The 15638-nt window shown below is 37.8% G+C and overlaps 1 protein-coding gene across 1 annotated transcript; it reads left to right on the forward strand.

Annotated features, from left to right (window-relative positions):
- The first annotated feature begins 1756 nt into the window (after window positions 1-1756).
- Window positions 1757-13190, forward strand: nfe2l3 (nfe2 like bZIP transcription factor 3). The gene is made up of 10 exons (XM_079485058.1): window positions 1757-2547; window positions 3383-3499; window positions 3701-3787; window positions 5095-6246; window positions 9528-9591; window positions 10988-11112; window positions 11792-11931; window positions 12084-12255; window positions 12359-12453; window positions 12634-13190. The coding sequence occupies exons 1-10, from the start codon at window positions 2044-2046 to the stop codon at window positions 12758-12760; spliced, it is 2583 nt and encodes an 860-aa protein (XP_079341184.1). The 5' UTR covers window positions 1757-2043; the 3' UTR covers window positions 12761-13190.
- Window positions 13191-15638: the final 2448 nt, after the last annotated feature.

A 15638-nucleotide genomic window follows, 5' to 3' on the forward strand; every position in this document is an offset into this window, starting at 1 on the left:
GATCGTTTGAAAAATTACATCAAATAATAATTATAGCCTATATATATATATATATATATATATATATATATATATATATATATATTATATAATGTAAATTATAAGTAATAATACAATATATTATATATATGTTGAATAACTAATTCTAAATAACCACAAATTCTAACTTTCCAAATAAAATTATTTGCCCCAAAAGCTCCTTTATTTTATATTCGTAAATATCTTTGTTCTTTGATATTGATTTCATCTTTAAATGTAATAGGCTATATAAATATAAATATATATATTTATATATAAAATCTTTAAACATTTTATTCTACATAACCTGTTTACAAATAAAGGCTTACATTATTTTTAATATTAAATGATTATTCGATTATTTTTAAATGTCACTTATTCACATAAGTGAATTGAATGCATGGTGGTGTAGTTTTTGCAGTATTGCAAATAAAATGTTTATTACACTGTTAATACTATATTATTGTGCTTTTTTCGAGCACATTGTATCCAGTGGATGTTCTTATTCTCACAGACGGAAGCCCAGTGAAAACTACTTCCTTTTGGCTTTTCGATTCTTTCGGTATCCCATACATCCTTGCGGGAGCAATATATGCTCGTGCGCATGTCCATTTCACTCTCTCTCTCTCTCTCTCTCTCTCTCTCTCTCTCTCTCTCTCTCTCTCTCTCTCTGACACCAACGCAAAAGCTATTGCAGTATATAATTTTTGTCGGCCTTTTAAATGCAGGATAACCCACCTTTCTGCTCCATTATTGATATCATAAAATCATTTACAATCGAATACCTCGAGTAATTATCATTAATCCAGCAGATTTACAAATAAGCATTCCCAAGCACAGACAAATGCTTGCGGTTGCGTTTCTGAACACTTTGTGTAATTCCTTTTGTAAACAGCAGATGGCAGATAGGGACAAAATAATTACAGTAAAGACTGACTTGACGTTCATTATTGCCCAGTGTATTGAGTTTGCACTGTCTAGTTGAGGAATAAGAGAATTACATTTATAGAGCAGACAGCCAGACCGACATACATACATACAAATAGAAAGACAGACAGTGAGATATCTATCTATCTATCTATCTATCTATCTATCTATCTATCTATCTATCTATCTATCTATCTATCTATCTATCTATCTATCTATCTATCTATCTATCTATCTATCTATCTATCTATCTATCTATCTATCTATCTATCTATCTATCTATCTATCTATCTATCTATCTATCTATCTATCTATATATATATATATATATATAGATAGATATATAGATATATATATATAGATAGATAGATAGATAGATAGATAGATAGATAGATAGATAGATAGATAGATAGATAGATAGAAAGAATGAAAGAAAGAAAGAAAGAAAGAAAGAAAGAAAGAAAGAAAGAAAGAAAGAAAGACGAATAATCATGCCTTTTCATATCGTGTCTGCTGTCGTACATAACGTTCAGTTTTCAGTTGACATAATCCACCGTTGAGGTTAGTAGGTCAAACACTAGAGGGTGTAACAGGATGTTTCGTCAAAATGACATTTTTATCATTCGACCAAAAGCGGAAACGATATACGAATCGAGGATTCCATGCCTTTTGTGATTGGCTCTTAAAATGAAAGACAGCATCAACGGACCAATCAGGGCTTGTTGCGGAGGTAATTCCGTCGCATGTGGGACTTTATGAATTATGCAAATTTGAGCAGTTGTTCCTCTCTGTGGATGAGAGGCTCGATTCAGGATTATGTTTTAATAAGACAAAAGTTTGATTTCGTGGCGTGGATATGGTGTAGGATGAGAGTCATCGTTGTTTTGTGAGCTTCTATTATGGCATTGTATCTGTTAGTCGTTACTGCCCAGGAAGTTATGAAAAGCCGGTAGTGTATTAGTTTCGCCGGTCGAGGCTGCGCTCTTTGTTTGACAAAACGCGTGCGCTTTTGTTTGGGATTTTGTCTTTGATTAACTGCGAACGGACGATCTTTGTCCTCATCTAGGCCTCTCGGGGTTTAAATACTTTGCGTGAAACATGCATCACATGAAGAAATATTTCACCGAGGGACTCATTCAGTTTACCATTCTGCTGAGTTTGATAGGAGTTCGCGTGGATGTCGACAGCTATCTGAACGGGTACTTCTCGCCGCTGATAGAGGCGGACGGAGGGCCGAGCTCTGCTTTTATACAGACACCGTTTCACCACTACCGGGACACGGCAGCGGGACATCAAGTGCATCCTAAATGTCCCGAGCTGGACTATTTTTTCACCAGCCGCAGGCTGCTGGACGAAGTGCGTGCGCTCGGGTCCCCGGCCCGCTTCCCCACGCGTGTCAGCGCATGGCTGGTGCACCTGGTGCCTGATGATGACTCGGATGTCGGTGAGCATAACGATTTGTCCGTGGACTCTGGTAACGACCAGATAAATGCGGAAAATCTCCGGGAAGAAGTGGAAAATGATCACAGGACTGGGCTTTCAGTATATCAGGATCATACTACACCAAGGCCTTGTTGTGCAACTGAGGAACTTTCCAATGAGGTAACAATACAGTTCACATGGCTTACTTATTTTACAGCTTTACGTTGTTTTCTTTTGCATTCTTGAACATACAAATTAATTTTGAGATAGCAGTCTAGTTTCTTAGCCATTAGTATTTTGCTGCAGTTAGCCACTAAAATAGAAACCAATAACGAATTCACCAATTGTTTGCACAGATAGCTGATATCAGCAATGGCTATTTTCAAACTGTAGGGCTAGAATGGGTAATGTGATGTTTATTTTCGTGGCAGATGTGACTTGGACACCTGTTTGTTTGACGTCACACTGGCTACCAGACTTCTAGTTGTTGGTCAAGTTTGTCAGCAAACTTTGACAACATTAGGCCCATAGTGCCAAAACAATTTGGGAACACACGTTATACAAACATAAAGGGAACTTTTGCCAGTTTACAATGTAAGGGGAAATTTTCTTATGTCTGAGAGAGGTGTGGTAAACTTGGATCCATCCCAAACCCACTCTCTTTCACCTGAATGTCTGTAGCTTATTCATCTCCTTACAGAGCTCAAATTAGATTCTGACATCCATTAGTTCATGTCTTATGTCTGGAGCCTAGGACACATAGGCTCATAGGTGCACAGGTGCACATAGCATTTATACAATATTTTCAAACTTGTACATAATCCCCAATGTATTTCAGAGTTAGAAATAAACACGATAGGAAACAAGAGTACAGTAGTTTTAGCTTTGTCCTTATTTTAATGGACTTTTCAAAGCACTACTCAAAGAATAAATTGAGAAATAAAATGTGTACGTACAGATCGATGCCTGTAGAAAACCTTTATAAAATCTTTTTGACATCTAACTTTCTCACCAGGAAACTTTAAAGAACCAAGAAGATGAGGAGGTTGATGTGAAAGACGAAGAAGGGCAAGAGGAAAACAGCCCTGCTTTGCTGAACCCGCTGACTCAGAGCTCAGCGTTAGAGCCAGAGGTAAACAAACAATATCTTCACTACCAGTAAAACAAGAAATCAGCGAGAGAGTAATTCAATGCATAACGTTAATTTGATTAATGATTTTAATGAACCACCCGAGTAGGAGTTACATATTTGGTCTTGAAAAAATAAAAATGAGCTGACTAAATGTAACTCCACATGAGTTGTTGGTATTAAGTCATGTTATTTTATTGTCAGGATCTGCTGGGTACCAGTACTCTGCCTCCACCTCTTTCTGGCGTGGTGGGACTTCCGCAGTGGCAAGACTTCCTCTCTGAATTTGATGTAAGTAAGCTCTGTGAGGAGAAAGAGGTTTCATCTTCCATTCAGGATAACGGCCTGTTCACAGTACACACCAAGAACAGTAACTATAACTATACATTTTGTGAATGACTATATTAGTGTGCGCACCTGTGTAAGGTTTAGGTTGTTCCGAGCATCCACTGCAGTTGTGTTTAGTTAAAGGGATACTCCACCCAAAATTCAAAATTCTCATGAATTACTCACCTTCTAGTTGTTCCAAACATGTATAGGTTTCTTTGTTCGGTTGAACACAAAGAGAGGTATTTTGGAATAATGTTAGCAACCAACAGTTCTGAAGCACCATTTACTGCCATAGTAGGAAAACAATTTTAGTAATGTTTTGTTTTGTTTTTCTGTTGAACACAAAAGAAGATAGTTTGAGGAATGTAGGAAAACAAACAGTTCTGGAGCAGCTTTGACCACCGTTCAAATTTTTCCCGTTATGGTAGTCAATGGTGCTTCAAAACTGTTGGTTGCTAACATTATTCCCTCTTTCGTTCTCTCTTTGTTCAACCGAACAAAGAAATGTATACATGTTTGGAAAAACTAGAGGGTGAGAAATTCATGACAGAATTTAAATTTTTTGGGTAGAGTATCCCTTTTAAGAAACTGAAGTAGACCTGCTACTGTTTAAAGAAACTAACAAAACATATGAATATGGATACTTTGTATCATCTCTGAGAGTCAACTCAACTGATTTTTAGACATCCTCATTTTTTAAATAATTTTAAATGGGTCTTTTCTTGACTTGGACCATTAGATTCTCTTCAGTCCACTCCGTTACATAATATGGTGGGTTTAATTTGACTCTGGATGTAGGTATCATTCATTAGCTGGAAAAAATAGCTCTGACAGCATTCCCAACTCCCCAAGTATTGTTCCGCTGCGGCATTATGGTTGTAATTGTGGCATGGACCCTGCTATTCACTTACAATTTGGACAGGACTTTGTTTGTAATTGTAGTTTTGATGTGAACAGATTTAAGTAATTTAGAATATAGGAATGATCTGGCTTAAAAGCCAGTTACAACAGCATCATGTTGGTTATAAATGGCATAATGTCAGTTTAAATAAATTCCTTCCACAGACATTTTTTTACACTGTGGCATTGTAGGATACAAATGTTCGTTACCCATACATTTATGGATTTACAGAAGTAATCTCACTTCATAGACTGATTTAGGACGATTTTGTTCTCAAATAATAAACTTCTTGTGCACACATTAGTTCTTTTTGTGCTCTTTGATGTATCACAGACTCATAAATGTTTTTTTCCCTTCTCATCCACAGAATTTTGACTCTATGGTCCCCCAACCCATACCCGATTTAGAAGACCTTCCTAATCCTATCAGCTATGATGCAAGTCTTCAAGATGCCATGGTAGCAAGGAGAGATATCTGCAGAGCACCTCTCTTCCGTCTGGAATCTACTAATTCTTCCCACTCTGACCAACCTCAAAGTTCATTAGGCGCACTTCCTTCTTCACTCTTTCCTTTGTCAGGGAACAGCTCTCGTAATGAAACCACCCAGTCACGGATGGGAGGTTATCTAGATGAGGCTGTTTTTGAGCATATAAATATGTTAGATCTTGGGAATCTTGGTACAGTTGACCCTCAGATGCTGTTGGAAGATTCAGACTCTGGTCTTTCTTTAGAGAGCGGCTCGAGGAGCACTGCTTCCTCGTCAACGTCATCTGATTCACTTTGCGAGGAAGAGGGCGGAGCCACCGGCTACAGCAGCGAGGTTGAGTCCTTCTCTTCCAAAGGTGGAGCCTGTGCTGCTGCTTATCGTGATTGGTCACCAGTGGACATTAATGAGCATATCTGGCATGACCACACCTATTCACTCCCAGAGGCTCAAAATTCCACATCTTCTTGCTGGGTCCCACCTCTCAAAAACATCAAGCAAGAACTAATGAGTGAAGATGAGGCTGAACCAGAAGAGATGAGCCGCGATGAGCGCCGCTTGCAAGCCCTGGAACTTCCGTTTTCAGCTTTTCAGATCGTCAACATGCCTGTAGAGGACTTCCTGGAGCTGCTGGACCGGCAGGATCTGTCAGAATCACAAGTTAGTTTCTTGCGGGATGTGCGCAGGAGAGGCAAAAACAAGCTTGCGGCTCAGAACTGCCGCAAGAGGAAACTGGACGCGATCGTGAGCCTGCAGGGTGAGGTCGAGGGCCTCCTGGTGCAGCGAGATGCTGTCTTGCGCCAAAGAGCCCACACAGCAAAAGCGCTCTCTGCTGCGGCAGAACGCTTCGAAACGCTCTCGCGGACTGTGCTGAGCCGCCTTCAGGATGAATGTGGACAGCCTCTGAGACCTGAAAACTACACACTACACTGCAGTGCTAATGGACGGGTGGTGGTTCAGCCTCGCACTAGCACAACATCAAGGACAACTGTTACAGGTGGCAAGACGGCAAAGAGAAAGAAGGACAAGAAACCTTAAGAGACATTGTTGAGTGTGTGGGAATGTGTGTGTTTACATACAAAGATTTTTTGTTTGCTGAGGCTCAGTTTTTATCTTGAGATATGTTTTGGGACTCTTTGTTCTTACAAGCCATTTGTAAGTCATGTGGTGGGCAGAAAGACTTTAATAATACTACACTTACAGCAGGGGAGTAGACATTTTTACTTGCAGCAGGAAAGGTAATGAAAACACTGGACTTTGTGTATTATAAGAATGTATAAAGTATTCCTAATGAAGACATTTGATGAAAAAGAGGATATTTCTTTTTTAACTTAAAGGAAATGGCAATTTACTAAGTAAAGTATGTTTGCAGGTGGTCACTGGATGATCATGCTAAAAGTCTCATTTGTATTGCTGTCTTGCTTGGAGGCCAACTGGCTCAGCACTAACCTTTTTTTAAACAACTTTACCCATTTAAAACCACATCAAACATGCCGCCTCCTTTTCTACCTGTTAAAGTGATGGTTCAACCATCTCCAAAGCCTGTATGTTTGTTAGTAGTCAAAATGTTAGTGACTGGCAGGCTGGCAGCCTTAGTTTCTGTGCACTTACATCCTTTAAAGTTTCTCTTTTAGGGTGAGTAAATGATGACAGAATTATTGTTTTGGGCGAACTAACCCATTAAAGTATAATGCCGTTTTCAGTTCTTTTTGATTTTCTGGAATTGTGACCCACTATTATTTTTAAATTAATATCTGTACTGTCACTTGGATGACAAGAACTATAATATTATGTTTGGATTGCCTTATTTGCTTTTTAGTCAATGAAATTACAAAATGTGCATAAAGAAGTGCATTTGTATTACTTTGGTAAGTTTTGGTCTACCTCATGGCACAGGAATACAATGCTTAAAGGCAAATACTATATTGTCAGCTTAATGACTATTTAGTTTGCAGTTTATAAAAAGTAATACTGAACATATTTGAATATCTTGTTGGCAGAATGGAATGATTTGTTTGTGTGAGCTGCTGCTCTTATTTCTTTTCCGTCAGGTTTTTTTAAATGTGTGTGCTTTTGTAAAAAAAAATGTGTTTATGGGGTTGAAATACCTACTGATTTTAAACAGTGATGTTCACAATTTATTTTATATCTTTTAATACAAATAAAGGATGAACATTCGGTTAATCCATTGTTTAATTTTATGTTCCTTTATTATACATTCATAATCATCTTTTTTTACAAAATGTATTTCCAAAAAGGTATGGATGTCAAATTATTTTGATAGGGCCATGTTGTTTTATGACAGAAACCCCTGCTTAAAAAAACAATAGAAACCACTTAGAAACCATTACAGAAATTGTAATGGCTTACATTAAAATACCATTATGACCATTAGCTTTTTCTATTTAAACCCAAATTCCTTATTGTAGTGTGTTTTGGGCATTACTCCAATAGGATTTAACATCTTATCAACAGAATCCATCACATATCATGCAGTGGACACTATTAAAGTATAGTTTCCATTAGAACCATTAGATTTTATAGGCCTATTGTGTTTATGGCATGTTTCTATTGTTGTTTTCAGCAGGGACGCCATGATGGTATAAACAACACTTCCCAAAGTTTGATAAATATGTCCCAATAATTGTCAATGCCATTAATTCTCGGCAGTTCTCAAATTATGGGATTTTAGAGAGTAGCTAGAATAAACACACATTTTCCTAGAAGGCATGTGATAAAGTAATCACTTTGGCAGAAAATGTTGTGGTTTGGGTATAAAGTCAAGGTTTTTCTGAGAGCAAAAGTACACTTTTTGGCAGTTGCATCATCACACAACCAAACATTACATGCCATCAATAAGTAGCATGTGGATGTCGGGAGTTTAACGCTGGTCCCAGCACCACAGACGAACACCTCTAAATATATATAAATGTATATATATATATATATTAACATTAAGCTTTATAACGCGGTTTTGTAGTTGTGTTGGACATACATGGTTTATGGTTGGACCTCATGCGGCTGCGCAAGCCGTTCGGAGTGTGACATCTGAGTACCGCGAGAGCGATTGAAAAGCATACAGACCCATCTAGTCTCGCGGTATTTGAATATCATATACCGATAGCTCTGCGCAACGTCAAGCGTGTCGGTCGCCATTTCACAGGAGTATACGTATTTCCGATACTCAGCCTTGGAATTGCCGTTATTAGTAGGCTATAGTTAGCAAAGAAAAACACGTGGCAAGTGTTGCAAACTTATGAATTCTAAAAGGTTTGTATATCTCCCACGAGGAGATATAAAGTCGCATTAAAATAGCCGTGTCACGTTGTGCAGTGCATCTTCAGTATAACTCAATTTTAAGTTTTCATTCTTTCTCTACGGATCAAGAAACTCGCAAAAGGTGGATCGTAAAGATTCGACGAGGAAATACGACGCGTATGTAACGTTACCCACAAGCGTTAAATTGGGGCGTATTCCGATCACAGCCGAATAAATGACCGTGTAATTTATTGAGGCATTATCAAATAAAGTAAAGTCGTCAGATTCCTCAAATGATGAATACTTTGACATTAATAATAAAAAGTATCGTGTTTCTGTTTGTAATTAATCTTTATAGATTACATATAGCCTACTCTGCTACGATAAATCAACACAGAAATATTATTTTCTGATACATTTGTAGGCCTACTTTTAAAATATACAAACATACTTATCTGCTGAACTTTGCGTCATAATTTACCACGTGAACTACACGCCCTCCTTGAGAAAATAGGCTTGTTTGAGATGAGCAAAATCTGCGCAGAACCGATCACCGGTGATCACCGCGAGCTGCGTATGGGATGAATTCCGACTCAAAATGATTAACAAATGCCGCACAGTCATCCGAACGTGATACACGTTTCATTTGTATTTTACGATTCACAAACAAATGCCTTATGATTTGATTCTGTGACATTTAGATTTGAATAAACACGAAGCGATATGTACAAATAGAGGCAGATTTGTGATTGCAATGTTTTATTTTGTGTTCATGTATATTGATTTTGCGCATACCAATGAGAAGTTGTGAATTTGTGTTTCCGGCAACGCGCGTCCATTTATCCTGTTCGGTTCATTTGGATTTTGAGACTTTCTTTACGCGGTTTTGCATTGGACAATCCACACACTGCAACTGCAGTTCTGTAGTGCAAATGATGCAGTGTTTGTATGTATATCTTGCCTGAATCAGAATTTAATCGCATATCATTTACTTTTTCTGTGCTGTGATGCTGACGGAAACCAGACTGATAATTGTCCAGATTGCCATTTGAGTTTAGGAATTTGCACAGCTGATTGAAGACAACCTTTTCAATGATCTTGCCTATGAAGGAAGATTTGTTGGTCTGTAGTTAGACAGCAAGTTTTTGTCTAGATTGCTCTTATTTAAGTAAAGGCTTGATAAATGCAGTTTTTAGGTAGCCTACTCTGTGAAAGTTCCTGAGAGAAATAACGTATTTACTATTTTTAAAAGATCTGCTTCTAAACAGTTAAACACTTTTTTGAAAAAGGATGTGGGGAGTGTGTCCAGGTTTGTGAATCGTAAAATACAAATGAAACGTGTATCACGTTCACGGATGACTGTGCGTGCATTTGATAATCATTTTGAGTCGGAATTCATCGCTGCATGCCGGTTAGAAAAGTGTCCGAATTACGTCCGCCTTGCTCTGATGTCATGCTGACGTGTGCCAAAAAACTCTCGCGACGGCGAGGCGGCTGTGTCGGATTGAGCAGTCGAGCGCAGTTGCTCTCCGCCGACTGCGCTATTCAAAAGCATGATGGGAAACGACTGACTGACGACTCAGCTTCAAGCTCATTGGCTGAGAATGTCAACTGATACATTTTCTCTTCATTCTAAGAATTAGATTACGCATCTATTTATTTATATTTACATGCAAACTAAACAAAAACAAAGCACGCCTAGTGAAGTTAAGAATTAGTACATGCGTAAATTTTTATATTTCTCTTCATTAGAATTCTTCCTTGTTGTAATTTTCTCTTCATTCTATTGAATATTTGTGTGAATTAATAAAGCAATCCATTAAAAATATACATGCACACATAGGCCTACATATCTAAATGGACTGTTTCGTCATTATGCCTTATCTTTGTGTGGTTTCATCTGAGAAGTGTCTGGGTCTTAAAACAAGGGAAGAAATTCTGAAGAATGTTTGCTACAATACAGCTTTGACTTGCATGGTATTGAAAAATACTATGGACGTGAAATGGTGGCAGAAACCTGCTTGTTATAAAATATGATAAACATTTGTTATGACCTCTGTCTCTCAAAAGCAACTTGCTTTTTACTTCATTTACCATTTGTTTATACAATCCTTGAAAGTGTCTTACATGTTTTTGTGTAAGCTGTTTATTTGGACATTATTTGACAGTACATTCTGTGATTATTGTAACCATCTTCATGTAAAAATGTTATTTCGATTACATCCACTTCGTCTACGATAAAAAAAAACGTGAACGCGATCTCCTCCACTGTTCACGTTTGCAAGCGACAAAACAGCGAGATTCACGAAGTATCCGACTTCAAAGATCTTTTTTGACTCCTCCCCTTACTGCAGCCGCCTACTCTCGCCTACATTTCAGGCGAGGCAAGGCGCATCTCTATACAAGCCTAATTTCATTGGACTCACGTGACAGGCAGAGGCGTGGCATAACGTGCCCACGCTACATTCGGCTTGGCCTTCGTCGAACCACGGTCGTCTTCTGTTACGTTGATTTAAAGAGTTCGAGGGAGAGACAAAAGTTTACAAGTTTGAACCCTGTTTAAGTGAGTTATACTTTCATTGTAATCATTCGCGGCGAGCGAGAAGAGTTATAAGCCGTATTTTGTTCATTGTCCATTGTGGGGTGAGTTTTGGCGCGCTCGAATCTCGTGCTGCAACACTATTGTAGTTTGACGGTACGATGCTGCAACCTCATTTGTTGCATTGTGCACGTTCTCAATTTGCTTTTCAGGTATTTGTTTATATTATTCCGACGGATGTGGTGTGTTACGATGTTGTAGAAATTCTAAATACTTTGTGGAGGCGTGTGCATTTGTATGCAACGTTAACGTTAACGTTAGTTGGCAAGCTAAGTATCCGAAGCATTTGTGTGCGTATGTCCTCAACAACAAAGGCTAACAAAGATTGGTTAACGGTTTTGCAAATACGGGAAAGTACGTTTATAGAGCAATATTTTAAAAAAACATGCTAAAAATTGAGGCCTGGGCCTTTTCATGCTTGCTTACGTAGTTAGCATGTTATCGCTCGAACAAACATAGCGTGCTCTGGTCTAGACTCGCATTCACTGTACGTTACAGGAACTACTAGAACGTTAATAAATGGGCTTACCAGCTAGTTTCCCGATTTAATGCAAAAATGATCCATGATTAACGTTCTATCTAGATAAGTGGGACTCGTCGTAACGTTGCATATGAAATAACTAACCCATTACTTGATTCTAAATTTAATGGACGTATTCTCAAAGCATTATCCTTTGGCAAGTTACCATCCATGATCTTGGTTGATTTATCTTTTGTTTATAGCTCGACATGGGTAAAAAACAGACAGGCAAAACCAAGAAGGATGTTCCAGAGCCCGAAGAGTTTGTGGTAGAGAGAGTGATAGACCAGAGGCTGGTCAATGGGAAAGTTGAGTTTTTCCTTAAATGGAAAGGCTTTACAGAGTAAGTATGGTTACGATAATGTTATGTATTTGTTTTTTCAACTTTGATTTCCCTCAGCTACAATGACTATTGCATGACATTTAGGATTTGTTGTAATGTTTTTGTTCAGGTGCAAGCAATAAGTATAACAAGATCTACATTGTTTTCTTAAGGGCTGATAACACCTGGGAGCCTGAAGAGAATTTAGACTGCCCCGAACTGATTTCTGCCTTTCTGGAATCTCAGAAAGGTGTAGTTGAGAAACCAGACGCCAATAAAAGAAAAGCCTCCACTGGCTCTGATACGGAAACAGAAGAGAGTAAGGCCAAGAAAAAGAAGGACGTGGTATGATTTTGTTTGTTTAACAATTGATTAGCTCTTGATATAAGATGACTTACTTTTACCTGCTTTGTGGGATTCCTCTCTGAAAACGTCTTTATATTTCCAGCCTGAAAAGCCAAGAGGGTTTGCAAGAAACTTAGAGCCAGAGAGGATCATAGGAGCAACTGACAGCAGTGGGGAGCTCATGTTCCTCATGAAGTGGTGAGAATTTTTTGGAAGATCTCACTTCACATCATTTATAGACACTGTAGGGGGCAGTATGTGATTTAAAGAAACTGCTCCACGTGTAGAACCTTTCTCCTCTTGTGCGCACTAGAATATAATCCCTATGAGTAAGGGTTGGTTACAAGAGTGCATACAATCAGATGTTTTGTTTCACAGGAAGGACTCTGACGAAGCAGACCTGGTGCCTGCACGAGAGGCCAACACTCGTTGCCCACAAATAGTAATCGCCTTCTATGAGGAGAGACTGACTTGGCATTCATGTCCAGAGGACGAGCAGCAATAACATCTCCATTTTTTTGCTGAATATTGTTGTGGTCTCTTCCTCCTGTACAGTGTGTTATCTTTTGCTAGCTGATGTGTCTGTAACTGACAGTGGAGGATTCTTTTAAGTATTGTTTGGCCTGTAAACTATGTGCATGACTGAATTGACCCTGTGAAAGGATGTAGAAGGGTGGAAGATGAATGTGTTTTAATAGGATGCTTAGACTCTTCATTTGGACTGTCACCAGTGCTGTTCATCATAAAGCATTGACCTGTGTTTTTCTTCACCACGATTGTAATCCTCTTAGAAAGACAAGAAACATTTATTTTAACTACTGTTTCATTAGTTTGCAGTTTTTTATTAGTTCTCTTCCATTTTGATTACATTACTGTAAATGTTTGTGTAAATATTTTTAGTTCAATAAAGGTTTATATGCCTGCTTTTAATCTGCTTCAATGTGTAGTGTATGATCTAAGGCCACCACTACTTTGGTTACAAAGCCATGGCTGGTTGTTTTCGAACATCCTTTAATATTTAATATGAAAATTTGTTTGTTTGCATGATTTTTGTATCGTTTTCATTGCTACTTTTTGACTGAAACAAAACTGTCTATGTGTTGAATGGAAGAGCAGCATTTAATTTGTGAAGTCTTGGGAAATGGTTAGGGAAAACTAACATCTATGTATAGAATGGGTTTGTAGCAATTTCTGAAAATTGCTCAAAGATGCAATGATCTGAAACAAAAAATGTTTTGGATAGTTTTGCTCAATAAGAGAGGTTTGACTAGATTGTGATTGAAAGAGGACACTTTTGCTTTTGTTGAGTCAAACTTAAACTACTCGCACAACAACAATGTGACCTATTATGTCACGTTACAGTGCTGGCGATCATAAGGTTTTCTTTCAGGGTCAGAGTTTATGTACTGTACACTTATCAGATGTGGACAGTAGTGTCTTATTTCATGAAATAGAAGTGCTATATGGGAATAAAATAGATAAGAGTTGGCTACACATTGTCACTGTTCTTCCAAAACACAGGTTGTCCAAATGCACTGTTTTTCATTAGATTTTTGCAAAACCATGTGGCAGACAAGGGTGACTAACATGGGCGTAGCTTCAGCACCCCTAAAAAGAAGCTCAGCACCCCTAAAACTCGGAGTAAGAAAGTCTTTTACAAGAATCTGGATTTTGGAGTTAGTTGAATCAATGTTGAAATGATTAAGTTATTTTTCAATAGACACATTTTTTGTGTGAAAAGAGGGTGGGTGGTGGCAGTGGGGCACATTGGGTGCTCAGCACCCCTAAAGCTCTGACCCTATAAAAAAATCGTTTTAATGTTCTCTGTTGGCTTAACAGCTGTTATGATGTGACAAGAACTTGAACAATTTTAAGCTTTGATTCCCAAAGAGTCAAAAGAACTTGATTCCCAAAGAGCGGGCAGCGAGTGTAGGTGTGTATCCGGCCTTTTTTGTTCAGGATTTTGCCGCATCCACTCACAATTCTTTCACAATTAATTGCAAATCAGACAAATTAGATGCACAAACCTCCCACACACATTACTTGCTTATGTTATGTACTGTATCTGTTATGTACTTTGTTCTTGGTTCAATATAAAGATTCATTGATTACATTTTGAAACAACAAAAGAATTTAAACGAATTGGAGGTTTTTGACATCAACAATCCCCCTATTCACAACAGATTATGATAACAAAAGACATTTATTACTATTTGCTTAGCTGGTTATAGGTTTCATGACAAAGATTGGCAGTGTTGCGATGGACTTTGTTTCATTTTATGTTAGTTTGTTTTTGTGCTCTATATGACTTTTTCTGGAATATCATTCTGAAATAAGCAAATCCTCTGGGTGACAATATATAACTGTGAACATAATGTTTACAGTCGTAATAAACGCTGATGTATACGTGTTTATACAGTATGTATGGCTGCTCACACACTAACATAAAAGGATAAACACTGTTATATAACAAGTCAGACTCGTTCCATATAAACAGTCTTTAACTGCTTACTTACTCTGTGTACAAGCCATATCTGTACCTACTTATGGTCACATTGATGTCTGGATTAGGTAATCCTTTTTGGGACACATGGTATGCTATTGATAAATTAAAGTCCACCTCCCCACCACTGGTGTAAATTATCAATAAAACAATATTTTAGAGGTCTGAAGATCAAAGAATGACACATGACTCCTAAAACCAACTCTTAAAATGCCCCATCAAATATAAATTGTGTAAGTAAATGTTGAAGTGACTACACTTTTTCAGCGAAATCCAACCTATCTGCTTAGTCTTAAAAACTCCCAATCCAATTTTCATAACTATTTTATGTAAATCTTGACTCACACACTCCTGACGGGCTGGTCAACTATCCCTTTCTTTATCGGTATATGTTGATGCAAATTCGTTTTCTCCCATCTTGCTAGGATTTCCAAGAAAAACTGTAAGAAAAATAAATTGGCACAAAAAAATTACCCAAAAAACAAATAGAAAGTTTAAGTGCCTTTTGAGTAAAATACTGCAACAACTATTTAAAAAGTAGGTTTTTGTACATAGACACAAACAAGCTTAAACGGCTGAAAAGTACCTTTCAAAGCCATCCAACTAACAAAGCACATCGACATAAAGAGGACCAAGTGAATGATCTACACAACAGAAGGTAAGAGTTAGATATAACCTGTATGTATGTAGTCCTGCAGCAAGAACAGTAAAATGTTGCAAAGTGGAAATTGACCTCCTCAAAAAAGCATGGGTAATTCTTTAGATTTTTATATAATCTGGAAGCCGAATAAATAAGCTAACTATTGATATATTTGTTAGGAAAGGACAATATGAGATCCATTTAAAGCTCTTGAATCTGAGGGTGCAAAAAAACGAAATA

This window comes from Barbatula barbatula (genome assembly GCF_947034865.1).
Source record: "Barbatula barbatula genome assembly, chromosome: 21".
NCBI classification, from domain to species: domain Eukaryota; kingdom Metazoa; phylum Chordata; class Actinopteri; order Cypriniformes; family Nemacheilidae; genus Barbatula; species Barbatula barbatula.